The sequence below is a fragment of the Lycorma delicatula genome, chromosome 9 (genome assembly GCF_047948215.1).
Source record: "Lycorma delicatula isolate Av1 chromosome 9, ASM4794821v1, whole genome shotgun sequence".
NCBI lineage: Eukaryota > Metazoa > Arthropoda > Insecta > Hemiptera > Fulgoridae > Lycorma > Lycorma delicatula.
The window spans coordinates 39,630,405-39,658,236 of NC_134463.1; the positions used below are offsets into that span (position 1 = coordinate 39,630,405).

General features: G+C 29.9%; 2 protein-coding genes across 3 annotated transcripts in view; one reads left to right on the plus strand and one right to left on the minus strand.

Annotated features, from left to right (window-relative positions):
• Positions 1-15,192: 15,192 nt before the first annotated feature.
• ND-PDSW (NADH dehydrogenase (ubiquinone) PDSW subunit) lies at positions 15,193-26,526 on the minus strand. Its single transcript, XM_075375389.1, has 4 exons — positions 26,348-26,526; positions 26,026-26,161; positions 22,895-23,034; positions 15,193-15,448 (listed from the first exon to the last, which is right to left on the minus strand). The coding sequence occupies exons 1-4, from the start codon at positions 26,457-26,459 to the stop codon at positions 15,339-15,341; spliced, it is 498 nt and encodes a 165-aa protein (XP_075231504.1). The 5' UTR covers positions 26,460-26,526; the 3' UTR covers positions 15,193-15,338.
• Positions 26,527-26,874: 348 nt separating this feature from the next.
• Dgkepsilon (diacylglycerol kinase epsilon) overlaps positions 26,875-27,832 on the plus strand; it is a 67,162-nt gene continuing 66,204 nt past the window's right edge. For both annotated transcript variants that reach the window (XM_075375239.1, XM_075375241.1), the window contains exon 1: positions 26,875-27,075. The gene's annotated coding sequence lies outside the window, so the exon portion shown is untranslated. The remainder of the gene's footprint in view (positions 27,076-27,832) is intronic.

The following is a 27,832-nucleotide window of genomic DNA, read 5'->3' on the forward strand; positions in this document are numbered from 1 at the left end:
TTTGGTGTAACAGTTTTTGTGTTAGGGTTTGGTTTGATGTTAAACTAAAAACAAACTGGATTAGAGAGAAAACAAACTGTATTCCACCTCGCACAAGGTGGAATTTTTGAAAATTTTATTCATGCTCATTTTTTAGTTTACTAAAAAGTAATTTCATTGGAAATAATAAATTTACTAATAAAAAAAAATTTCAACCAATCAACTTCTTGTGAGTTTATAAATTCTCTCTAAATTAGCTATTTTAAAGTCATTATCAGAGTAGAGATAGTTTTCAATCTTTATTTTTGCTCAAAAATGACGACTGAAATACTGTCATTTGAAGTATTTTTATTTGTTAAAAATGTATTAGTTTAGAATTTTCTGTAAATAATAAAGATCGTAAGGGTGTACAGCTTTTCTGGAGGTGGATTAAATTTTAATATTATGCTTGTTTTGGGAAAATTAACCAAACTATATCATTGCCAGCTCTATTTGTGTATTCAGAAATCCCCTATATATTTTATTTAAATAGTCTTCATTCTTACTAAAATATATTATTAGATTTAATGTAGATGTAACTTATTAATTCTACCATTTTGTTGCTCTATACTATATTTTTATCAATCCTTCATCCTGATCTAATCAACGTGATATTTTAGTATTTTTTTATTTATATTATAGTCTTTCCGTCCTCAGGATGACAATCTGATTACAAAATGATTGTTTATAGTATGGTTCAAATGACATGAAAGAACTCCTTGCATTTACAGGATGTGCAAATGGATTTAAACAGCATGAAAGTAACTGATATAGAAAAATTATCATCTGAATAAATATATTGTATGGAGAAACAGTATTACCAAATTTTGGTAGCAGGTATTCCATGCAACGATCATTTAGGGTCAAAATTGTTGGCATGTCAACTCATAAATTATTTTATAAAAAACTGATTAGTTCAGGAACATACTGATTATTTTTACATTTTAAAAGCATTATATAAATAAACTTAGACAATTGTTAAAACATAGGAATTTTAAATTAAAGAATAGGACAGACTTACCAAATAGATTCTTCAGTTTTTATATCTGGTACTGAATCTCTGGATTGTTTGTGTCTAAACATTAATTACTGCCATTGTTTGAACGAAAACAATCCAAATGCATGCAGATCCTACCACCAGATGCAAGGTTCAAGACATGTTCTTCACCCCATTAAGTCAAATTATTACAAAATTGTACTTTATCTTTTATGTTTATTTTGCTGGATTTTGAATATTAATAACATATAAGATACTTTAAGGGAGTTTCAAATTTTATGACTATTTTTTTTTTTTGGAGATTTTTTTTATTTATTTGGTAATGCTTAGTTTGTTTCACTGCTATTTCCCAGGATTAGATGCAAAAATGTCTTAGCTCTTTTGGAATAATCATTCAAGTCTTCTATCAATCACAAATACAACAAAAACTTAGTATTCTTTCTTCTTGTTATCACTAACCATCTTTCACAGCAATTCAACTTTATTTATATATATGTAATTTCAGGATTCTCTTCTTTATCTGACTGTTTTAAATATCTTCCTGTTATTTTTTCATTAAATATTAATTTTTCTTTTCCATTTCTCTTATCTGTTTTACTCTGTCTTGTTTCCCCTTTCCTCCTAGGTTGCTCTATACTATATTTTTATCAATCCTTCATCCTGATCTAATCAACGTGATATTTTAGTATTACTGATAATACAACTATGCCCAATATTTACTAATATAAACAAATTTCTGCCATCTTTATCTCAAAATAAAGTCTAAATTTTTGACAGAGCTTACTTGTATTAAAAAAATGTTTTGTTTTTCCATTCACTTTTATAGTGGCAATTTATATTACTAGAAATATCTATCCTTTTATGATGTATGAAATTATTTTTGTGGATCTTTTTTGTATTATTCATGATGTAAAAATGGTAGCAAATATGTTTCTTCAATAAGTACATTGGTAGAATAACAATTAAAAAAGTACTCATGCTGTTTTAAACCGTTTTTTATAATAGATGTTTTAAATTATAATCTAAAATCAATGCTATCAGTACATTTTGTGACAGGTATTGTTCACATTTAACATCTGTAACAGATATTGCTACAAATTTTTTTCATAATATAGGAAGAGATTTCATTTCAGACATACTACAACCAGTGATCACTTGTGCATCCAGTTATGGAAGCGAGTTATTTTCATAATATTTGGATTCTGATGTAACATTGATAACATGACTGTAATATTGATATTAACAACATAATTAATTAAATATGGTGTAATATTTCATTACTTTAAAAATTTACCTAAATAAAATTTAATGAAAAAAAGTTAAATTCTATTTTTTTTTCTGAAAAGATATAGAAAAACCTTTAGATCTAAAATCATTGTTACTGAAAATTAAGGCAATGTTGATATTTTGAATTTAAAAAAGCATTTTAATAGATAGTTAAGCATATAAAATATTTGTATATAATATACTTCATGCAGATTATTGGTAAATTAAAAATATACATCTTGTAAAATTATTACACATTTGTGTATTTGTAGTATATTATTTTTATGTGATAGTATTATTATTTTTGTTTGTGTAAAAAAAAAAAAAACATTTATAGAAAAATCACATCACTTGTATCAAATGAAATGGAAGTAGCAGTAAATGAAAGTATCAGATTGTACAATTGCTAAATTTATTTGCATTGTATTGGTAATATTTTAACATAATTATGCCTACTTATTACTCAAAAATATTTATTTTAAAGGAAAAATTAGTCAACTTTTTTCTTCTTGATGAATATTATACATGTGTAATAAATTTTTTTATTCTTCCCTGCTAAAACATATTTCAAGTTATTTTTGAAAAAAGTGTTAATGCATTTTCAAGTTCATATGATTTAAATTTACAGGATTTAGTTTTATTGTTCCATGATTTATGTCATATTATGAATAAAATTAAAATAGTTTTGTTTGGGTGCCTCATTATATTCTAATTGATAGAGTTTTTAAAATTCAGTAGTTTAATTAAATTAAGTAAAGTAAGAAGATTCATGTAGACATGTTTTTGTACCATCTTGTTTTAGTGTAGTTCATGTTTGTATAAATATTAAGTACTCTTCTTAACAATCTTCATATGGAAAATAGTTGTACTAACTGAATCAGATTTCCCCATTATAAAACATCATTTTGATAGATTTAGTTCCGTAAAAATCATCTTAAAATTGCTTATATAGGTTTAAACAAATTTAATTTATGTCTTCCATTTTAAGAATTTTGTAACAGTTTAGGATTTAAAAAAATCTTTATTAAAATTTACGCAAAATATTTTTTTTTTTTAACTACATTGTTGTCTACTAGATATTTTTCCTAATTTTTTTTGCGCTGTTCATAATAGTTCTTTAGGTTCCTGACAGCTCTTTCTGTTGCTTGAGTTCTGTTTTTTATAAGAATCTTTTTCTTGTAAAATATGGAGTGCAAATGCTCTAGATATGTATGTTTTGTTTTGTTAAGTAGTTCTATGTTTTTTCTTCCTTGGGGTTTTAAGTCAGTTGCTGATTCAAATTTTTTAATTCCTCAATATCTGAAGCTGGAACTTATTTTCTATAATAGGAAGCTAAATTTACTAAGTCTGCTTGTCATGTTTTGTCCAATAATGCCACCAAGACCAGTACTTAGAAGTAAGGTTGTGTCTGGATAAACTATGTAAAAGTGAGATGTTGACTGAAGCATTTTCATAGTTTTACATTCACAGTAAATTGCCTATTTACTGTGATACTTTCATTAATTGTATCCCCCACTATAAAATATTTTCTTTTTCAAGTTGTAGCACTTATTGATACTGAAAAATGTAAACTTAAGTATTGTGGAGGCTACAAAAGAGCAATTAGTTATTGCTAAAAATCACAAAAAAATTGTTCAATTGTGTTGACATTGGTAGGAAGATGATATCTTAGAAGTTTATGTAAATAGCTGTCCAACATTATGTGATCATTCTCAGTACTTTTGATTCTTGAATCAGCACCTCCATCTTGAGAAACAGACAGTACCTGGGTCTTGGTGATTACTGTCCTCCACAGTTCGCATATGAAGCATTTTTTTACATTTCTCAGCTCCATCTATCTTTTCCACATACAGGGAATACATCCATAGTACATCTTATTGCCAAATGTCGTAAGACATAATATTTTAAACATCTCATTGCAAAGGAATGTATGTTCTGATATCTAATGAATGGATACCAGCTTGTTTTCTCTCTGGAAAAGATGGTTATTGAATGTTTAGAAAAATGGGAAAGATTACCCTTTCTGTCACATGTTCAGACATCTGCAAGGTATAACAGCTTTGGGAAGAAAGTTCTTCAATTGTCACTTCTTTACAATCAAATGGGTTGATTGTTGTTGACAGTTTCTATAAACAGTCCATTCACCAATTAACTTTCATTTTTTATTACAAAACCAATACATGTTATGTTGGTTTCATGTTGTGTCAGTGATAAAAGGACTTGTCTTCAAAAAAACCACAATTGGAATTTCATGATTAAGTATTTTAGAATTAGATTCTTATGAAGCAACTTCACATTTATTTGAAATCTATGCTTTCCCTTTTCTTTTCTTCACTATTGGAGTTGTTAAAGAGATAGTTTCTGAACAAAGGTGTTTGCCCTCAGGGATATCTGGTGTTGTTGGATGAGATGTACATGCATTGATATAATTGATAAACATCAGTAAAAAACTTCAGCTCTCTACCTATCAGAGTTACATATTTTGGAATGCCCAATTGGGTGCTAGCACTACTGAAGGACATAGATGCTCCTGCCACACTAACTGTATCATCCTTCCACCTTAAAATACTACTGGTTGTTTACATTTCTCAATCTCTATATAGGCTACAAGCTGTCTTTTATGCTGTAATCTAGGAACGCCAGCTTACTTCCACTTAAAGATTTTTTACTGATTTTAATATACTTTATTGACCACATTTCCTTTTAATCTCTGCATCCCTAATTTTTATTAATCTTATTTGCATTCTTGCCACTTCTTTCCATTAACTTGTGTAATTCTTGATTTCCATGGAAGGCCGCTCGAAGATAACTTTGTGAAGAAGACTAACATGAACAAAATATTCCAGAAAGGTTTGAAAAAAGAATATCGTGAGAAAATTTTGGCCATCGGAATGGAGACACCAGGCTCAAAGAATATTGATGGCTTCTTAGAGGACAACTAAAGGCTGAAATCCAAGCCCTGATTGAAACGGAAGTATTAATCTAATAGAATAGTAAAAATATTAATAATAAAATTTGAATTCTAAGAAGGATAGGCTCATGAAACTATAAGATTAAATTGGAAGGCCGCTGGAAGATAGCTTTGTGCGTTAGACTAACATGAACAAAATATTCCAGAAAGGTTTGAAAAAAGAATAACGTGAGAAAATTTTTGCCATCAGAATGAAGACACCAGTACTGAATTTGAATGTTAATTTTGTATATATAATTTGTACTGTAGGATTAAATAATAATAATAATGTGTAACAGTGCACCCCAGTAGGAAGTTTGAAAATACCTCATTCATGACATGCTCTTCCTGTCATTTAAAGAAAATAAATTTCTGGATGATTGTGTTCAGATGAACACAATGATTGTGTTATCATCACCTGGATGATAACATTCAGATGTCTATCAGTTTCATATAGAGCAGGTCTTGAATTTAAGTATTAACTTTGCTGCCATTTAAACACGAGTGGATATAACAAACATCCTTTGAAGAAAAAAAATTAAGAGGGAGTTGGCGCTTTAATAAAAAAAGTTTCATGGTGCCAAGGCTATGAGGAAGTAATTGATTTTCACGACTTCCCCAATAATAGTCCACAATTAATATAGTAAAGGCTATAGTGGCCTCGTTACTTCGTTACAGTGTTTTTCTTCCGATCACCTTATGCAAAATTTAACCTCGAAATCCGAATTGCAGATAGGTTGAAAAACGTTTGAGAGGTATCGGAATCCACTCCCCTAAACCTGATTTCACAATGACATCTGTCCTCTCTACAAAGGGTGCACTGCAGTTAAAGAATAAAGAAATATAATTTTTAAAAACACGTACAAGAAAATTTTATATGTAATTAGTATTAACATTGTAAAATAATTTTCAATAGTTGGCAATTTATACTGAAATTTTGGTAATGAGCGGCCTTCTGGGTAAATGCCTACAAAATTTGTACGGGAAAGGCCTGGTGTTGCTGTCTGCAATCTTTTAGATGCCTATCCACGAGAAGGTCCATGCGTTCGGAATAACGATCGTCTTCTTCACGAAGAAGTTGGAGTTTAATTAGAAGATTGTCAAATTGTTGATCGTCATTTGGTAGATCGTCTATCGTTTCTAATTGTTCTTTTTTTTTGTTTGTCTTAACTATGTTTCTAAAGATAGTTCTAAAAATGTTAACTAAATAAGACATCTTATATATATATCATAAAACTAATAATATATATCGAAAGTTTACAGTATTTTCCTTTATCAGAAGAGTTTTTTTAAGGTGCTGTTTTATAGTGGTTTACGGTTTTTGTAAATTGTTTTATAGTGATATTTTATTTACGAAAACTATGTTGCTATAGAATCCACAAGTTAACAATTTGAACACAATAATATACAAATTTAATAAAATTACGTTGCTCGGTGACCTAACTGTAAATTAATAAATAAAAATAATAGTAGTAATAATAAATTAAAATCAGAAATAGAAAATATTCATGTTTGTATAGTCAATATACAAAAAAATCGCTTACCAACAAGTGAATTTGATGCGTTGAAGGGTTTTCGGAATTAATTTCCACCCTAAGGTACTCGCATATTTGTAACAATAATTAAAATTTCACATATTAATTATGAAGGTTGTAATATTTGTGTAATTATAACAGTTGGTCGTCGTATGTTTTAAAATTATGTCAACGTGAATGTCATGTGAACTTATTATAACAAAATTATTATAAATTCCTGTTTTTATTTGCGAAGTCAAAATCAGAATAACATCTAAAGAAAATAATATCTTAAGATATTATTATTCTTAAGATATTATTTTTAAGATTTCAGAATTTTCAGAATTCAGAATTTTATTTTAATTTTTAACTGATACTGTTCTTTTACGGTATGTGAATAGTTCAGTTTATTAAATTCATTCGTTGACTATGATCACAATTATAATTTTATTATAGACCATTTATAATAGACCAAAAAAAGCTCGCATGTCATTGATATAAATTGTCACGTGCAGAAAAACCACTACTGAAACCTCTTTGCTCAATTATTGTTGTTTCTTAAGTATGAGCTAAATTTTGTTCTGAAAAATACTTTCATGAAAATTTTCCAGAAGCATAAAATATGGCAGATAGGTCTCTAATTCTTAATATCATACCCCAGTGATGGCAAACCTTTTTGAGAAGTGGGTCAAATTTTGTCCATTATTTTTTTTTAATACTAGCCTGTGGGTCACTAGGAAGTGGTGGGAGGGTAGGTAAAAAGGACACTGAAATTCGTTAACAGAAAAACTTGACAATTGACCCTTTTTTTGATTTTCATTTTTATAATCCTCTAAAAAGTTTTATGTTTTCTTTTTGATTTAAAACTTTTATTTTTGCAAGTGATAAGCAAAATATAAAGGTTGACATCAAAAGATTGATATCAACGGGGTGATACCTTGAATTACTGCACCAGGTGACACCATGCCTAGTGGCACTTCTGCACTTTGTATTTGAATGAACAAAGAATAAAGATAAGCACACATATATTATGAAATATTCTTTATTAATAAACATAGTTACAGATATGTGTATGTATACTAATGTTGATAAAAGTATATTTAATGTGAGATCTGCTGTTGCTTATTTTCAGAGAGTTTTTTAATATTAGGTTCATATTCCGTATTCATTAGTTTAATGCATTTTGCAGTCAATTCATTATAAATTCATTTCTGTTACTAGATTTTACAAAATTCATTGAGGAAAACAATTTTTCACAATTTTTAATGAAAAATATTTCATTATGTCCATTTCCAAATCTTTAGTGAAGATGTCAAGTTTCATCATAAATATTTTAATATTTTCAAACATCATTAATACAATTTGTCTATTTCCCTGGAGTTTTTTATTATTCAGTTCATTTAAATACTGAGTGATGTCGCATAAGAATATTAAATCTTTTAACCTATCTCTATTTGAAAATTTGTCATTGTTTTTTCACTGAAATTTTTTAATAATTTTGATTGGATTTCTTTTATGATATAAAAAATAAGTTTATAAAAATCAACATGCGAGTCATTTTTAAAACCCTTTGTCGGTCGGTGTCTGACCCATGGGTCATAGGTTTGTTACCATTTTCCAACCCAGTACCTTTTTTTTTGAGTAACAAAATAATATCAGCTACTAGCCATTGTATAGGAACTTCCTTTGCCAGCAAAAGTAGTGATCAATATTAACTGCGGTAGCATTTTCATTCTAACCATCTTATTACTAATTTTATCTTCACTTTAACCTATATGTGTTTTTATTATCTAAAACTTCATATTAAACTTTTTAATAAACAGAAGCTAAATTTATTACACTTTTCCATTAAAAAAAATCATGCTCATCCACGATTTAAAAAAAAAATGTATTTTATAACAATTTTAGATAAATTATTTTCCATAATAATAGATACAATCATATATTTATTATTTATGTAAATAATAGAATTAAAGATTATCATTTATATATAAAATAATGTTTCTAATATTACCCTAGATAATTTTCATAACTGCCCAAACAAAAGTAAATAAGCCAGTAATTATTTTTAAATAAAACTAATTATAAAATTTAAACCATTATGAGTTGCAATACTGTAACAAACATAAGCAGTACCAAGTTCAAGGTTACTTACTCATTATGTAAACACTGTAATGAAATGTAGTATTCTGTGTAAATAAAATTCAACTGATGTACTAAAGTAACATGGTTGTAGAATGGTCAAAGCCCAACCTAAGTTATCTTAACAAATATGCCTACACACTGTGTAATTGCAGATTTATAATCCCATTACAACACACTTAATAATTTGGAAGAAAAGAACAATGATTACTCTCGACTCAAAAAAAACATTTTTACCAAAAGGAATTATAGTCATCCTTAGACAAACTTCCTCTTCAATTAATAACTTCTAATAAAGAAACTGTTGGAGATTAAAAAAAAAACTATTCACCATTCAATTCCATAGTACCAACCTAATAATGAAAATCTTTCATTATTAAGACTAAACACAAAATGTTAATAAATTTATGAATAAGATTTTTTTCTGTTTATTTCACATGTTTATAAATTGTAAAATTCAATTAACATTTATTGAAATTTAATTATAGTCTGTTTTTATATATTTCATTTGATAAAAAGTCATATATATTACATACTAACTTGCTTCTATACTGGTTTGAAAGTAAGGAAAACATTCCGTATTTCAATTTACTCTTACAGTAAATTACATTTCAGAAGCTAGCTATAAATCATCTTCTAGATGAGAGTATCTATAATTTACCTACCTTGGATATTTTAGATTACAGCTCCAAATAATTAGGATTTTTTAATTACTTAAGTTTGACTGTGTATTCTTTATACTTGTGGTCAGGTGAGTAATTTGATCACCGATCAGTTGTTTTGTAATTCAACAAGACCCTGGTTCAAATCTGTGTATTGTTATTTGTTTATTATCTGGAACTAATTAAAATATCAAATAATCTAAACTTGTTAGTATAATGCTTGTTCATGTTTAATGAAGTTGTACAATTTTTGTTACTTTTGGTTACTATCTACGTTTTTTTAATTATGGCTAACACTAGAAAGAAGAGATATTTTATTAGCATGAAAAGTTAAATTATTATTAGTTTGAAGAACTAAAATTTTGATTGTATTTTAATTCCTCTGTTACTGATATACTTAAATTTTTGGCGTCAAATTTGAAATTCAAAACTAAGTTTTTTCCAAAAATAGCAATATAAAGCGTCAGACAATAACTATGTATAAGCTAATTAAAATCTATTTCTTCATTTCTTTTTTCATTTCTGGAATATTAAATACTCTTTCTGCAAACACTAAAACTCATGGCACAAGGAGGGATCTTTGATGTTCATGTATTTTGTTAATATATATCAAAGTTATTGTATTTTATTAACATCTGTACATGATGTTTTTAAATTTCAATTGTTTTGCTTATAAAACAATGTTATGAGTATTTATGGTATTTGTCTTGTTCTGAAATTCAATTAATAATGTTGTATAAAAACTGGTTAATATAAGAACAAGACTAAGTTGCTAAGCCATTTAAGCTATGCGATGTGCAGTTTTCCTTAAAAGAATGATAAATATTAAAAACAAATTCATTAGTTGTAATTATATTAAATAATTACATATTTGTAATTTGTAATAATTACATATTGAATAAAATTTCAGCAAAAATAGTTTATTTATTTATTCTTAACACTTACAGGTTGACTGCACAATCACTTTTTTTAATGAAAATAAGAAATACATTTGTAGTATATGAAAAAGTGCCAAGCCTGACCAGAATTCAATTCCAGAATCTTAAAGATGAAAGGTGAACATGCTAACATTTCGCTCTGAAGGTTTGCAATAAATAATAAAAATTCTTCTGAACTGAACTGAAGAATGAATCTGCATTATTATTTTAATTTTCAATCATTTATGCATCTTTTGCATCACCATATACACATTTGATGTTTACTGCATGTGTCAGAGTGACCCAGATGATTGGCACTAGGCTTTCTGTAAAAAAAGACCATGTTTAAAAAATTTCCGAACCAGTTATATTTTAATAATGATTCCATGATATTCTCTTTGACAACCATTCTGTTGTAAGTTTCTAATTAACAATACATTTTGACCCAACAATCCACGAATGTAGTAAGCTACAGACAGGTACACTTTTACTAGTTATATGAACAAAGGGTGCAGTGCTGCCTTTGGACAGGGCCAGTCCTAACATTTTTGCTGCTGTAGGCAAACCCAAAAAATGCCACCCCCAGGCTTCAAAAAAATACAAAATTATAAAAGAACCATGTTAACCAGAAAAATGACATATAGTTGAATTGACAATAATAGTAATACAGATTTATAGAAAATTGTTTTATTGAAAAATATAATTTACTTTTTTAATGAGCTAATGACACTGAATTTACAAACTAAAACTATTAGCTACTATTCTCAGAGATAATTTAAATATACTTTTAAAACAATAAACAAAACTAGTACAATAATAATATTGTACCAATAAATAGTAAATAATTTATTTTCTAGATTCAAGTAATCAAAATTTATTTTTGTGGGTTTATTATTTTTTTTTTTATGCTTTAGTTTAGGTGGTAGTGCTGCTCCTAAATTTTGCAGCTGTAGTTGCCTACCGCCTAGAGGCGGCCCTGCTCTGGATTTTGAATTAAGAAAACTGAGAAGCCTGGGAGACTTCTAGAAAATATTTCATGAATAAATTAATTAAATTGTGATTATGAAATTCTATATGATTATGGTCATAACAAAGAAAATTATTACTCTTGAGTTTTAACAAGGAAAGACTATTAGAAAAAGTGAACAGTCACATTAATTTTTAGTCCTGTCTGGCTTATAATGTGCAGTAATGATAAGAAATTTATTTTAAAGAATTTGTAGCATTTAAAAAAAATTGTCTGTGCTTGTTCAAAATAAAGACAGAAAAAGACTTCTTTTCTGTAAAATTAATGAATTAGGAGAAATGGTTTATGAATTGATTTTTAAAGCAATAGGTTTAAAAAAAATTGTTAATTTGATCCATAAATATTTATGCATTTGTTAAATGTGTATTTATTTATTTATTATTTTGATTGTGACTTTTGACCTATCTCGTAGATTTAACAGGACTTTTCTGAATTTTAAAATCTTTTGGTCAATTGGAACACAATGAGGCAGTTGTGTATAACTAATAGTTGAACTGTATTCAGGAAAATACAATGTATATAACAATATTATTTTTCTTGTATGTTTGTTATCTAGCTGTTTTTGATGATGTTTTGGTAGGATTTTCATTATTTATAAACCCTGAAGTTTAGTGTAATAGATTTACCTGAGAATGCCAAGACATGACAAAGCATATACACAAATAACTTATTTTTCTTGCCATAGTTAAGTAAAAGAACATTATTGTTAGTATCTATTACTTTATTTCTTGATTAGTGAATTCACATGATGGTTTAAAGAGTTATTAAATTTATTAGAAATTGTATCAGTCGTAGATCAGAATCCATTTTATCTTTAAATAAAAAATATTAACTGTTTTAAAAAATGGGTTTTACTAAATAAATTTTAATGTGTTGGAATGGTATTATGTATTAAGAATTTAATATTTATATTAATGCAAGTGTAATAAACTTTACTCAAGATTATATACATAATATTTTGCCAAAAATATTAACAGATCTCGTAATTTAAATCATTTATATATTATTAATTGATGTTGTATTTACCTTGGTATTAATGTTAGTTGTCAGTGAATTATAAAATCTATATTTAAAAATTAACCTATTCATTATAAATTTTGTAAATTATAAGTTCACTTTTTATTATTGTTGTGCCAGAGCAAGATTTAATTATGTTTTAGTTTTAAAATTTTTTAATTTTCAATATTGTTTTTGAAGTAGATTTATGTTAATTCTTCTTATATTTAACATTAGAGTGAAGCTCATGATGATGTGAAGAAAATCTACTTCCTTTAAAAAAAGAAAATTGATTATAAATATATCTTTTCTATGATATACTCAGAGTCTATTTTTATTTATGTTTGCTTGTTTTTTTCCAAGGTAAAGCTCAGGAACTACTGTAAAAATTCCTCTCTTTTAAATCTTGTTTCTACCAGAGTTTCAAAAGCTATTATATCAACTCACGTCTATTAACTTTCATGGTATTATGACTAATAATAATATATAAATACAAAATAAAATATTATAAGAAAATTGTTTATTTGAATTGTTTCTTTTTTAAAAAGCAAGTTCTAATTAGAGGGTCAAAAGGTTCAGGCATCTTGTCCCCTATATTAAAAAACAACTCTAAAATTTAAAACAAAAAACCTGTACTGGTCAAAGGAGCAAAAAAAAAATTATGAAATGTTTTGACTCTCCTTTACCTCTAAATGCCCTAGATTAAGTGTGTCAAATTCAGAAGCTGACATGGGCCAGATAAACAATGTTGAAGTTTATATGAGCTGCAAAAAGGAAAAAGAAAAACTTCAAAATCAATTTTCACAGAAATGTATGTTTATTCTGAAAAGTATAGTATAAAAAAACAACAACAATATATCAATGTTTTCTTCCTGATATTTGACATTTCTTCTTTGATTTACAGCTCAAGATTTTATGAAATTAAGTTTTTTGATAGGTGTTAACAAATTCTCCATGTTCATTACCTTTCCACATAATACTTCTTGGTGTATAATGCAATGCGTTTGATCAATCTTGGATCCACCATAAATTTCACCTTGCTTTTTTTTGTGGTAATGCAGTAAACCATTGTTTTTTCTGGCCATCAAAGAAGCTCCATCTGTAGCTACAGTAGATAATTTTTACAGTGGTAGAATGTATTTTTGCAGAAGTTCAAGAACACAAATATATCTTGTTCTGTACAAGTGTTATGCATCAGTACTAGTTCTAACAATTCCTCAAAAATGTTGAAATCAATCTCACAAGCACAAAGAAATATTGTTAATTGAGCTATGTCCATATTCTCACCACAGACAGTGAAAAAAGCTTCAAAATCAGATGATTTTACTTTGATCTGGCATATTTAAATTGTCGGCCAAATCAATAAGGCTTTCCGCAACTGTATTTTGAGACAAAGGAATTACTTGAAAAGCCTTCACATTTCCAGGACAAACAATTTCTGCAGCTTTAATTAGACATTCCTTGATGAAATCACAATCAGTAAAAAATTTCAAGTGTTTAGCTATCAACGACGACAAGACATAACTTGCGTGCACCGCTGCTTCACTTTCTCTTGTTTTTTTAAGTAAACACTAACTGTTGTTTTTTAAGTCCCAACTTGAGCTCTTTCAACTTTTCTTATCTCATTAATCCTTCATAATTATTATATATTGACTTATATTGTTCATAATGACTAATGTTGTATAATTTTGATTCATTAATAGCATTATTACATATCAAGTAGATTATTTTCTTATTTACTTAACAACAAAAAAACTCCATTTCCCATTTTTCTTGGTAATTTTGATGATTGTCAGCAATTTTTCGTTTATTTTTACTACCACTTGGTTTCAATAAGAGACATGCTGAATACAAAGGCGGAAAAAAATGAATAATCATTAAAAATTGTTTAAAATAATATTACATTTTAATAAATATTAATATTTTTTCTTGAACATTAACCTCAAGATATAGAATAACTGCAAAAATTAATGTGTTCTCTGAAAGCAAAATATAACCTGTTTTTCACCCACCAAACAAATCACTTCGCATTGGACTACTTGTCTGGAATGTACTAGTCGGCTGCTAAAATGTTCACTGTTAGTGGAATGGGGGAATTGGTGCACCTGCGCATAAGATGACAAAATAATACATTTTTACATACCATTGTATTGGCTTGGCCTGGGCTGCACAAATAATCATTGCGGGTCACATGTGGGGCCTCGAGTTTGAGATGACCTCCCTTAAATTAACAAATGTTAAATTTATTTAAACAGATATTGCCATATTCAAACTACTCTTTTTCAAAATAGAAAAAGAATAGAATTTTCAGGTACAGTCATTAAAATTAAATTTTAGGCCCTTTTGTTGAACGATCTTTTCTATTAGGTTTTTATCAGGGTCTGTTTTTGTCAATTCTTGTTCATAAAACCTGCTCGATATAAGTTCACCTAATTTGTTGGTAAGTTCATAAGTGTACGGTCTGCTTTCAGTGTACACAATGTTGATAACGAATATCTGGTTGATTCTTTATTATACATAGCGAGGTCAAAGATAAAATTAATGAGGTTGATTCTCCACGGAGGATATGAACACAGATAAATTGGAAAAGTGGAAGGTGCGTCAGCATTTATAAGGCGTAGGAAATGCCAAGTACGAATACCCACAGGTGCAGTATAACGCGAATGGTTTTCAATTAAGTGATAAATGAAATAAAATGAAAATATACAATTTTTTTTAATAACTATTTTAATAAGCTTGTAAATCAAATCATACAATTTTAAAACAACTATGATCTAAACAGTTACAATGAAGGAAAAAATCAATGCATTTTTACTACAAAAACTAACTTCTATACATTAGTGGAAATTTTACTTTTTTACTCCAGAACCAACAGTTCCATGTCTTCTTTCCCATATCATACGATGTTTCTGTTTTAAATAACATTCTTTTGATTTACCTATTACTCCTAAATCTCCATCTGAATCAAAGAAAAACAAATACAATTAATAAAAATGATACATTTAAGAAAAAATTAAATTTCCTTATTAGAAACAAAGCAAAATTGTTGCCTATATTCCATACACAAAAGTTGATCCAAGTTCTTATATGTCTATTCTTGTCGTTAGTTCATTTGGAGTGCAGTGTTTTTTTATATGTCATAGCTTTTAGGTAGTAACCCAAAAGGATTTTTTTAGATGATATCCATTCATCCTCCCCCCAAAAAACCCAGTCAAGTTATTTATATATGTTTTTAGGGTTAATATTAGCTTGTCTGTGAATGCTCTTTAATAGAACAGAATCTTAGCCTCTTGAATAAGCAAGGAATAAATGTTTTACAATAAAAGTAATTACAAGTTGAATAATTTCATTTAAATTAATACATTTTATTCAAACATAACATAAACATATATATTTCAGTATGCCAAAAGGTGGAGGTAGATTTCACCAGTGCTAAGTAGGGGATAAAAACGATTTCCACCTTAAAGTTAAAAAAAACTTCAAATTTAGTCAATATGACAATGGTTGCAAGTGAAAAAAGTTTTTCATGTTAAGCATAAGACAAGCCTTACAATTCCAGCAACATTTTGGTCATCCCTTGTTGTAAGGGTTGGTCATATCAAAAACTGTTTCAGACAAAAGTTTTAGGTACTGTTTACAGGACTAACAAATGCTTTAAACTGATTCAATACTGTGCATATTAAGGAAGGTATGATTTTTTTTTGTCTTCGAAACCCCATCTTTTCCACCCCCTGGGCCAACGGTTAGTGATATCAAAAAACTTTACTTAGATAAGTTTTAGGTCCTTATCCAAAGAATAGTATGAACTTAAATGAATTCGACATTTTAGCAATATTTTGTTTTTTCGAAAAAGATCCCCCATGGTCCGATTTTGACCATTAATGAACTCTACCATGATTTTGGGTCATTATATTTTATGTGTCAATTTGAAAGTGATTGGTGCAAAATTACGGCAGTTCACAAGAAAATGAAAAAAAAATATATATATATATGTATATATACACTTTTGAACTGACTGTGGTTTTGGGGTCTGGGGGATGTCAAACGCAAAGATATATTGAAACTTTCCGGAAGTCAACATGGTACCCATTACAATAGATAGCTTTCTAATGAAATCAACCTAATAAAGCAGTTTAATGCTTTCTACGATGCATGATAGTGGTACTATTGATCTGAACACTAGGAAGCCACACGTGATCCTAGATTACGATCAAAGATCCTAGATGATCAAAGGTGGTGTTGATATACTAATGACTATATGGAAGGCAAACACAATGTTTCTCATATTATGAGAAGATGGACAATGTGTTTTACTCAATAAAGAACTTAGTGGGAATCAATGCTCATCTTATTCTAAAAGCTAATCAGAAAAATGATAAACCAGTGGCAAGAAGAGTATTTCTCAAGATCCTCTCTTTGCAATTAATGAAATCTAGATTTATTGAATGAGCATGTCTGAGAATAATTCCAAAAGATATTCAATGCTTCTTGGAAAAACATAAAGCCCCTATGCAAAATGAAGAGTATAAGATCAATAAAAAAGAGGATGATGCGCAATGTGTAATAATTTAGATAACAAAACGACAAAAAAAGTTTCAAATTTCAACAATTCATGTGTAAAAAACACTCCCAAGAAAATATACTTTGTGAAAATTCTGAATTAGATGATGTATAAATATCTGAGCGAAGATTAAACATGTCAACAATGAAAAAGTTGTTTGAAAACTAATAACTGATTCTTTCAGATTTTTGTGCGCTGGTTTCAGGAAAAGTATTTTTTTTTTTTTTTGGTTTTTCTGAGGAAAAATGCTTCAACGTTATCATCACCCAAACACGATGCAAGTGCTTTAAGAACTATGTAAAAAACAACAAAAAAATTTAAAAGAAACGCCCCAGGTAATACAGGGTGATTCAAAGAAATGGGAAATTTTTGAAAGTTGTGTTGGTAGCCGTGGGCGATTGGTACCACTTGATAAGTGGCACCAGCCTCTCTAACCTTACCTGCCATTTAGTTGTCATGGATCCTTGGAGTGGTGCCCAACGTGCATTTGCTATCAAAGCGTTTTACAAAAACAATGACAGTGTGGAGGGAGTGCGTAGAGAATTTCGCCGTCATTTTAATCTGGGACGGCACGACCGTGTTCCATCAACACATGCAATTAAAACATGGATATCTAATTTTGAGGAAACTGGTTCGGCAATGAAAAAGAAACCTCCAGGCCGTGAGCGAACCGTCCGTACACCACAGAATGTTCAAGCTTTACAAGATGCTGTCACACAAAGTCCACATCAGTCAATCCGTCATCTCTCAGCATCTTTACAATTGTATAGTTCAAGTGTTCGAAGAATGTAAGTGAAGGACTTGGCAATACTATCCATACAAGTTGCAGATCGTCCAGGAACTGAAACCGAACGATGCAGTTGTGCGAGCACAATTCTGTAATGTAATGCTTCAGAAGATAAATGATAACGAAGAGTTTGTTCACGAACTGTGGATGTCAGACGAAGCGCATTTCCACCTCAGTGGATTTGTTAACAAGCAAAATTTCAGATACTGAAGAAAATCCTACGCAGCTACACCAGCGTCCGTTGCACAGCCAGAAAGTGACCGTGTGGTGTGCTCATCTTACGGTGTTATAGGCCCTTATTTTGTTGAGGATGACAACGGTCTTGCGATTAGTGACGTCAGCTCATTATGTAGCCATGCTTGAAACCTTTGTTGTGGAACAACAAAAGAGATTTCCACCAATTCTTAACACAGCCTGGTCTCAACAAGACGGAGCAACGTCACATACTGCACGAATATCGATGGCAGCTGTACGCTGATTGTTTGGACAACGTGTCATTTCACGAAATGGTGACATTAGATGGCCTCCCAGATTGCATAATCTCTCAGCTTGCGATTACTTTTTTGTGGGGTCACCTTAAAAGCAAAGTGTTCCACAGTAGACCTGCTACAATGGAAGAACTGAAGGCAAAGATCCGAGAAGCAATTGGGGAAATTTCAGTTGAGATGTTACGTCAAACCATGAACAATTTAATGAAGTGACTTTGTGAGTGTTTACGTAGAAGAGGAAGTCACCTGAAAGATGTCATCTTTAAAAAATAAACTAAAATGTATGTATCCTAAAATGGCAACATTTGTACAATTACAAGAAATAAAATTCATTTTCTAAAAAAATGTTTCATTAACGTTATTTAATTTAAAAAATTTCCCGTTTCTTTGAATCACTCTGTATAAAAACAAAACAATAGTATAAAAAAATTAAAACTTAGCTAAATCTCAAAGGAGAAATTTAAAATCAAAATAAACTAAAATATTAAAATAAAGACAACAAAAATTTGAACTAAAGATTAAAACATAAAAACATACCAATACAAAATAACAACAAAAAAAACCATAGCATTAAAAAATGTGTAAAATATTAGCATCCTGAAGAAATAAACATATCCGGTCTAAAACTTCTTTATTACTGCCCAGGATTTAATAAAAATCCTGGGCCACAAGAATGTGGCACAGTCAAGTGGCAGTTACATCACATGCTTAATGGTGCGTTTAGTGCTAACATCAGATACCTGTTTGTAGCTCTCATATGTCCTACCCACAATCGGCAGAGGACCACTTCGTCTTGGTGAATTTTCCTGTGGGAAGAATCCCATGGCAACACAGTATCTTTGATATAGCAAAATTTGTCATGGGTGGTAATCCAGTCGTACTGCCACCTTGTGCAAAGTGCCGTGTTTGACATAGTTACTAAAGTTGGATGTAGTAACATGGGTAGTGAAGGATGGTTGACTAAATGCATCTTTAGCAGTGAAATCTGCACATTCATTATCCGGAATCTTGATATGGCTAGGAATCCAGCAGAAACTCACTTGTGTGTTGCAAAGGTTCAACTTGGTGATTGCATTGCAGATTTCGGTGACGATAGGATATATGGAATAAAAATTTTCTAACCCTTACAGAGCACTACATGAGTCTACAAATAAAGATATGACGATATTTAAAGCCTTATGAATAGTGTACAGTTCAGCAGTAAATACATTCTTAAGACCAGGTAGACCAAACATATAAGTTTGGTCATTAACAATAAACACGTATCCAATGGTATCATGCTGCTTTGAACCATCTGTGCATACTACTGCGTCAGGGTTAGTCTTGGAGAGAATATGGTGAAACATTTGATAAAAGAAAACTGGCAAAGTTGATTCTGTATTATACATAGAGAGATCAAAGATAAAATTAATGAGGTAATTCTCCACAGAGGATACGAACACAGAAAAATTGGAAAAATGGAAGGTGTGTCAACATTTATAAGGCGTAGGAAAAGCCAGTATGAATACCCACAGGTGCAGTATAATGTGGATGGTTTTCATATCTTTGAAGATAAGGATGTTCAAGGAGTGCGTCAAAAGCCGGTTGATTTGGCTGTCCTTTAAGAAGGGCAAAATAGGACGCTAAAACCTGGTCACATCTATCCCAAAGTGATGGCTCACCGCAGTCAACGAGGATGCTAATGACACAGCTTGATCTAAATGCACCTGTTGCAAGCCGAAGGAAAGCATGATGTACAGAAGCCACTATTTTAAGCACGGTATTGTGTGCCGAACAGTAGGCAACACAACCATAATCTAAATGAGAATGAACTAAGGAATAGTAAAAATGCAATGCAATGAAGCGCAATAGTAATGAACGATCAGCACCCCAATTTGTATTGCTAAGGACTCTCAGCATATCTAAAAGTGTGAAACATTTTGTTTTTAATTCTTTGATGTGTTTGACTCAATTAGCTCTCCACTGAGAAAGAGTCATGGAATAAAGGGGACCTGAAGACAAGAAAAGACTACACATTTTGTTCTCTCAGATGAAAATGTAAAGCCGGTTTACCTTGGGATGCAATGTATATAGCAAGATCATCAACAAATAAAGAACATAAGTCAGATGTCTGAACACATATAGTAATACCATTGATGGCTATAGAAAATAAAGTGGCACTTAATACACTTCCGTGAGGTACCCCATTCTCCAAGATGATGCTACTCGAGACAGAATCTCCAACATGAACACGGAAAGTTCGGTCATTTAAGAAACCCCTTATAAAAGCAAGCATATTCCCCTTGACTCCCCATTTTTGGAGGGTGTTAAGAATACTGCGCTGCCAGGCCGTGTCGAAAACTTATTGATATCAAAATAGGTAGCAAACAGGTGCTGTCAAACCAGATACTAAATGGTCAATCGAAGATTGTCCTTGTTGGAAACCACACTTTTCTAGAGATAAAAGGCCATGTCTCTCCAAGAACCACCATTCACCATTCTCTCCATTACTTTGCATCACTTGTCTAAGAGATAGGGCAGTAGAGCGAGGAGCTTGCTTTGTCTTTACAAGGTTTAAGTACTGATACAACAACGGCTTCTGACAAGCTGAATGGGGAAAACTTGTGCAGAGAACAAGATTTCCCCAATAGCATTTACAGTGATAAATGCTATTGAGCATTTATCACTGTAAATGCTCAATAGATGTTGCAACACCGAATGAGGAAGGTGGACAGCATACAGAGACGAATATTATCAAGTCCACGGGAGGTGTCACGTGAGTTTCTAAGTGCATGTGACTACTCCTTGAATGTGAATAGAGCATTTAATTCGCTGATTGAATCACCAATGTTTAACAATAATACTTCCATTTGTACCGCTGAAATTCATCACTATAGAATGAAGTGAGAGAAACCGAGCAGAAAGAAGTTGCTAAGATATTTGCTACTACAGAAAATGATGAAAGGAGTTCTCCCTCATGAAGAAGCTTGAGAATACATTGTGTTTATGATCTGCAAATTGCACGGATCTTTATCCACACAGCAGACGCAGGAATAGTGCATGAGATGGTTTCCACTTACTTCCTCCTAGTGTCCAAGAATACCCGACAACACATCGCTCTAGCGTCCAAGTCAAGATGTTCAATTGTTGGCCTGTGGTTAAATTTATGCAGTGCCTGCCTACATTTGCTAATAGCATCTTGACAATCAACATTCCACCAAGGAACGGAAGGATGTCTAGATTTTCCCAATGTCCGAGGGATATAAACTATAAGTATCATGGCCACAAAAGAAGAAAGCTGATAAAGAATGCCCGTGCCGCTGCCATACTGAGAATGGAAGGCTTTATGGTAACTGTTCCAATCTGCCTTTTCAACAATCCATCTCCGTGGCATTTTTACCACCTCGCTGGCAATACCAAAAGCAATAACAATTGGCCTGTGATCACTGCCGTGAAAATGATCATAAACAGACCAAATAAGACGAGGGAGTAAACTCGGCGAGCAGACGTAGAGGTCGATGCTGGTCAATGTACCAGATAATAAGGACATGAATGTGTGTAACCAATCATTCAGTTGGCAAAGCTCCAAGTCTGTCTCACTCTGTTTACCACATCTCCTTAGAGGAGCAGAAAGTTGAGTCCCAGGGTATATTGTGAACATTGAAATCACCTACTATTAATGACAATGATGGGATTTGCGTGAGGAGACTTGACAGTTCTAGAGCAGTAAACTTTGATTTGGTGAGATTTAAAAATTGCAAATATGCAATTTGAAGGGCTTAACAGCGACCTTGAAATAAAGGTATTAAAGGATTCCTGGACCTAGGAAAGGTGGAATGTGAACATAATTGCAGACTACTGTTGATGTATCCACAGAGATGATCCCAAGCTGATTACAACAAAAAAGGGGTCTGAGAAGCACTGAAAAGAAATGAAAAAGGTAGTACAAGTCTTAATAGAGGTAAGAAAATATAAAAAAAATCCTTTCTTTAAGTTCTATTACATTTTTATAAATAAAATTTTTCCATGAGGAATACATATACAAAATCCATTTTTTCCATTTTCTTTTTTTTAGTATTGTGAAAGATTCTTATAAGAAAGAAAAAAATGGTGTGTCCATATTTGAAATCAGCGCACAAAATAACATAAAAATCAGTTTCCAGATTATGAACAACTTTCAAATTCCTTAATTTTGTTGACTTGTGTTATTAGTTAATTTTGTAATTTCCTTATTTATAATTTTTGTATTCTGTATTTATAATATTTTACTTGTAACTGCTAACTTATACTGCTTATAAGCATATTTTTGGAATAACTGTTTAAAAAATTGCAATTATTTTTTGAATGAGACAATTTTTTTATCATTAGGTTACTAAAAATACAATAAATTTGTAAAAATTATTTTCTTATAATAAATAAAAAAATTCCATCCAAAAGAGCAAAACTATAAACAAAATCAACTATTTAATTACAAAAAACTACCATAAAAACGCTCAGGAACAAAAGGCCCTAACAGTATTCATATTATAATTCCTTGTGCCAGTTATGAAGGGTTAAAAAGTGGTTGGATTAGTAATAATAAATACTTACATTTAATGAACCAGTTTGTTTCTGCTTCCTTCATAATATCATGTAAAGGCTGACACTTCTCTTTAGCATCTGGACCTTCATACAAAACACAATCCTCAAAACGCTGACGTAGAATAAACAGTATCTTGCTCTCAACTTTTCTGAATTAAGAAAAAGGAATAATAATATTAAATTATACATTTGGTTTTAATTAAATGATAAAACTGGAATGTATAATCTTTTTCTCATCAATGCCATAATGCCAAAGGCAATGTTTGGAAGCATCCGAATTTGACTGTGTAAAAAAAACAAATCTGATATGTACACTACATGACTTCCTTGTACGCCTACTAAATTACATATATTTTTTATTACATTTTTTTCATATTATCTTCTTTTTTTGTTATTACTGAATTATTATTTATTGTAAATTTTATTTTACAATCACAGGTTAATACTTATTAATAAACCAATATATTAAAATAAAAAAAAAATGAAAATGAAGTAAGATTCTCACTGATGTGCCTTCCCCTCATAAGATTCAAATATTTCATTAATTAAAATTTTATTAGGCTATAGCTCTGGACCCAATGAAAATAAGTACCACTTATTACATATCATTGAAAAGCACTCCATGAGGGCTTATTACTGCAGTTAAGAAAAAGTCCAAAGAATAAAATTTTTGAGATCTTAAGCTTTTTTTTGGACACTTTTGGTTCAGTTAATTGCAACAAGAAGGGAAGTGCATAACTAGATGTTACAACAGTCCTAACCCAAAATTTCAACATTCTACGGCTAATAATTTTTAAGTTATGCGATTTACATAAGTATGTAAGTTCATACAGATATCATGCCGAAACTAGTCAAAATGGATACTGGGATGGTTAAAATTGGTATTTCTGTTGAAATCTGAAAATTTTTACGATTACAATTCTCCTTGTATTAAGTACAATGAAATAAAAATTTGTCATAAAATTCTTGTGAGAAAATCAAAATGGCTGCTTCTTTCATACAAGTTAAGGAGGTTCTGATCTACATATATTCAAATATACAATCAGAAATTTTCATTAAAACTACTAAAAATATATATCTTTAAGGAATTTTTTAAAACTTTGTTACATAAAATGTTTTATTAGTTATTTCTCTTAATTTCATAGATTTTTTTTGTTGTGGAATTTTTAAAACTTAGAATTAGTTTTTATTTATGCGAAAGTATTCTAAAAAATGTTAACCTACTAGCCAAAGTTACTTCCTTTGGGCAACAATATAAAATGCAGTTGTTTGTGGTACTTCCCTAGATGTTTGTAGTGAAGAAAACCATATTTTTTTTTTTCATGCTTAGATATTGATTACTTCCATAGCAAATTTTAAGACTGTCATTGTTCTGCAGATATTTACTCTAAAACTAATCATATCTATTGAAATGCACACTTAAAGCATTAATCACAATACTACATTGATAATAATGAGTAAAGAATATCATAATCATATGAAAAATGTTGAGCATTAATTGTAATAATTCTAAGCAAAACTGTAATAGAAATATTTCTTCAATTATTTAACAGAATTAGTTTTATACTTTCAATCTGCAAATAAAACATATTGGGGTGGATAAAGAAAATTTAAAACAGCCATTATTTATTCAAACCCATTTCATCAATAGTATATAACAATATAAGTAATATTGTTTATTTGCTATAAATACCGACAGGATTAGTTTATGCTCTCTGTTCTGCTGGCTGATAAAAGTTTACTAGCATTTTATCAGATATTGGAGTCAATATCAATTATTCGTCTTTCACAAAAATCTTGTGACGTGAGACCTACGGTGACTATATCTCCCCAGCTCCAAGACCGATTGTAACCAGTATTATATGACACCAATGTTTCATATTCAGAAGTCATCACATAAGATTTCACAACAATCAGTTAATCCAGTCAGAAGATATCAAGCAAAATGATAAAGCTAAAAGTTACTCCCCCATTCCTTAATGAGATTGTCCAAATACATAATCCAAGTGACATACTAGCATAATGAAATCATCTAATTAGTGTAAGAATTTGACTTAGTCTGGAGACGACTAAAAAGAACAAACCGTTTTTGTCTGCATCTCCCTGCCTTCTTAATTATGACCAAAATTATAACGCATCCATGCCATATACAGAAATCATAGTGCCCAATTTAATCAAAATTGGTTCATTTGGTCCAGCGATATCAAGCAAAAATCAAGTCGACATATATCATTTAAGAATTTTTGAATCCTAATGTTCTGCTTTTTTATGCAAGTAGTGGGCATCACAATCAACGGAAACCCTGAATATCAAATTTGAACTAATTTTTATACTACCTTTATAGTATACCAGATGATATCTTTATAGCAGGAAAAATAAAAATATAAAATGGCCAAAATATAAGTTAAAAAAATTGGTTGGTTTTTCAACCTATAATAATATTTCTTAACTAAAATGGACTATTGTTGTGAAAATGTTATTTTTTTTTTTAATAGACAAAATAAAAGTTGGTAGTGTATAAGGGGTTAACAGCCTGCCACCTTTTTTTTTCTTTAACCTCCACGACCATTGTTAGGTATTGCCTGTCACTTTGAAATGTTTTTTATTAACTGCAAGGTAGTGCCCCATAATATGAATTTAGGCCTAGTATTTACATTGTGTATCTGAGAATTAAGGATGAGATTAAAATATATAGCCAGTAAAATGTTTCTGATTATATACACATCAATCACTAAGTATTTCCACTTTAAGTGTAACAAAAACAAAGCAATTTTTAATAAAAATATTTCTACAGTACCTAATTATCCGTTTGAAGCCATGTGCCATATCTGCTAAGGTGTTAATCTCACTGTAAAGAATTCTATTCTGAGAAATGTAAAAACTTAACTCTGATGATTATTTCTTCAAGCATAATCTGCATTTCAAATCAATTTTATTATGACTGTTATTGGAGTTTACAATTAATCGATTTTTATTAAAATACCGGATTAGGTTAACTAATCGTATCACACGATATCTTCTGTTTTTTTTATGAAGTACATCTAGAAGTTTTATGAAGTACATCACTTGTTTTTTTATGCCATACTCAATAAAGTGACGCACAATAAATATTGCACACTACTATATATAGGTTTACTCACTTGTCTCTTAGAAACTGCATATCAGCTTCATGTATGCAAATAGGATCATCCTCATAACACATATCTACAGTAGGAACTCGCCGAAATTTCTGGTGGTAGTAAGGATATTTTTGCTGATTAGGTTCAACAAGTTTTTCTACAACAAATAACACAGTAGTTACTGAAACATTACGGTTATTACACATCAAGTTTTTATTATTAAAAACTAAAGAAACTAATAAGATATAGTAATAGGTTTTTAATCAGGTATATAAATATGCATGGCAACTATAGAGAAGAACCACCAGAACTAGACTTTACAAATACGTTGAACATAACTTACTTCTAGCAAAATCCCCAGGAGCTTCTAGAATTCTAAAAAGGCCGTTTATAAATCTTATAACAATGCTGTTGGATTGTGGAAGCTCAACATCGAACGAGGTATCTTTAGTCATTTTCAAACAAAAGTTCTTAATTTAACCTTTTATATTAAGAGTCCATATCAGCTGTTTCAAGGCTTTTGTAAAACATTAATAGTAATTATTATCTAATAATAAATGATAATTTTGAATAAAAACCTAGTTTCAATAATTCTATTTAATATAAATGTTACTTTTCTAAGAAAAAATAATACCTTTTTTTAATGTAAATTTAAAGGCTGTGAAACATTTTTCCCAATAGTAATTGGGATTAAATAGAAAATAGTATGTAATATGTCTATATTACATATATACACGTACATACATATATATGTATGCATTCAAATAATTTTTTATTTTTTAAAGAACCTTTTTCTCATTTGTTAGTTGCTTTTAGTGTTAATATATTCCGCATAGATCGCTTATTCCAGTGTTGTCGTTGCTGAATCACGACGACGCGCCATCTGATACCTGCTCGGTGTTCTGTGTATACGATTTAATTTTGATTTATACATAATTTTATTACTTGTTTTTAATCCTTTCTACTTATTTTATAACTTTTATTTGGAAGTGAAATTAATTAATCACTATGTGTTTTAATATATCTTTAACGTAGTATTATGGTGTTTTGGTTTCAGATATCGTCATTAACGTAAGTTATATTTCCATGACAAGACAGTATTATTAAGGTTATCATATTAAAGGATAAAAACCGCTTGTCTTATTGCTATCATTTATGCAACAAATACTGGTGGTAGTTTTTACAAACATAGTATAGCCGTTTTTCTAGATGTATAGAATTAGGTTAATTGTTATCAATAGCAGGAGAATAATTGATGAGTTAAATTTTATATTCATTGTCTGATTCATATAACTTCATAAATGCTTAATCTTAAATCTTTTGAATCTAAATTTACTATATTAATTCGTTTCCAAAGATTGGTTGATGAAAGAGAATTACGCTTTAAGATGAGAGTTTAATTTTTTAATAAGCTATTAGAAGTTTTTTTTGTATTTACATGGAATGATGTCATAGTGGTTAAATTATTTTTTCAAACTATAAATACCCATACAAATTAAATAGGCTATCCGTTGCAACATTTAATTTTTTTGTTTTTACCACATTCTTGGTAATAAAGATGGTTTACTCATCAAATGGGAGAACTTGGAAAAAAAAACATGTAATTTAGTTCGTTAACAAATAATTACAGTATGGTAAAGCAAGTTAATTTGCAAATAGCCAAAAAGCACATTCCTTAACGTAGAAATATACATATTTTTTGAAGTACAGAGTTAAAATTATGAAATCTAAAACAAGATTTTGTACATCACTTGGCTGTAGTGGACACAAGTTTGAAAAATCTCGTGCATGAAAATTAAATTTTTTTTTAACTAATTCATCCCATGCA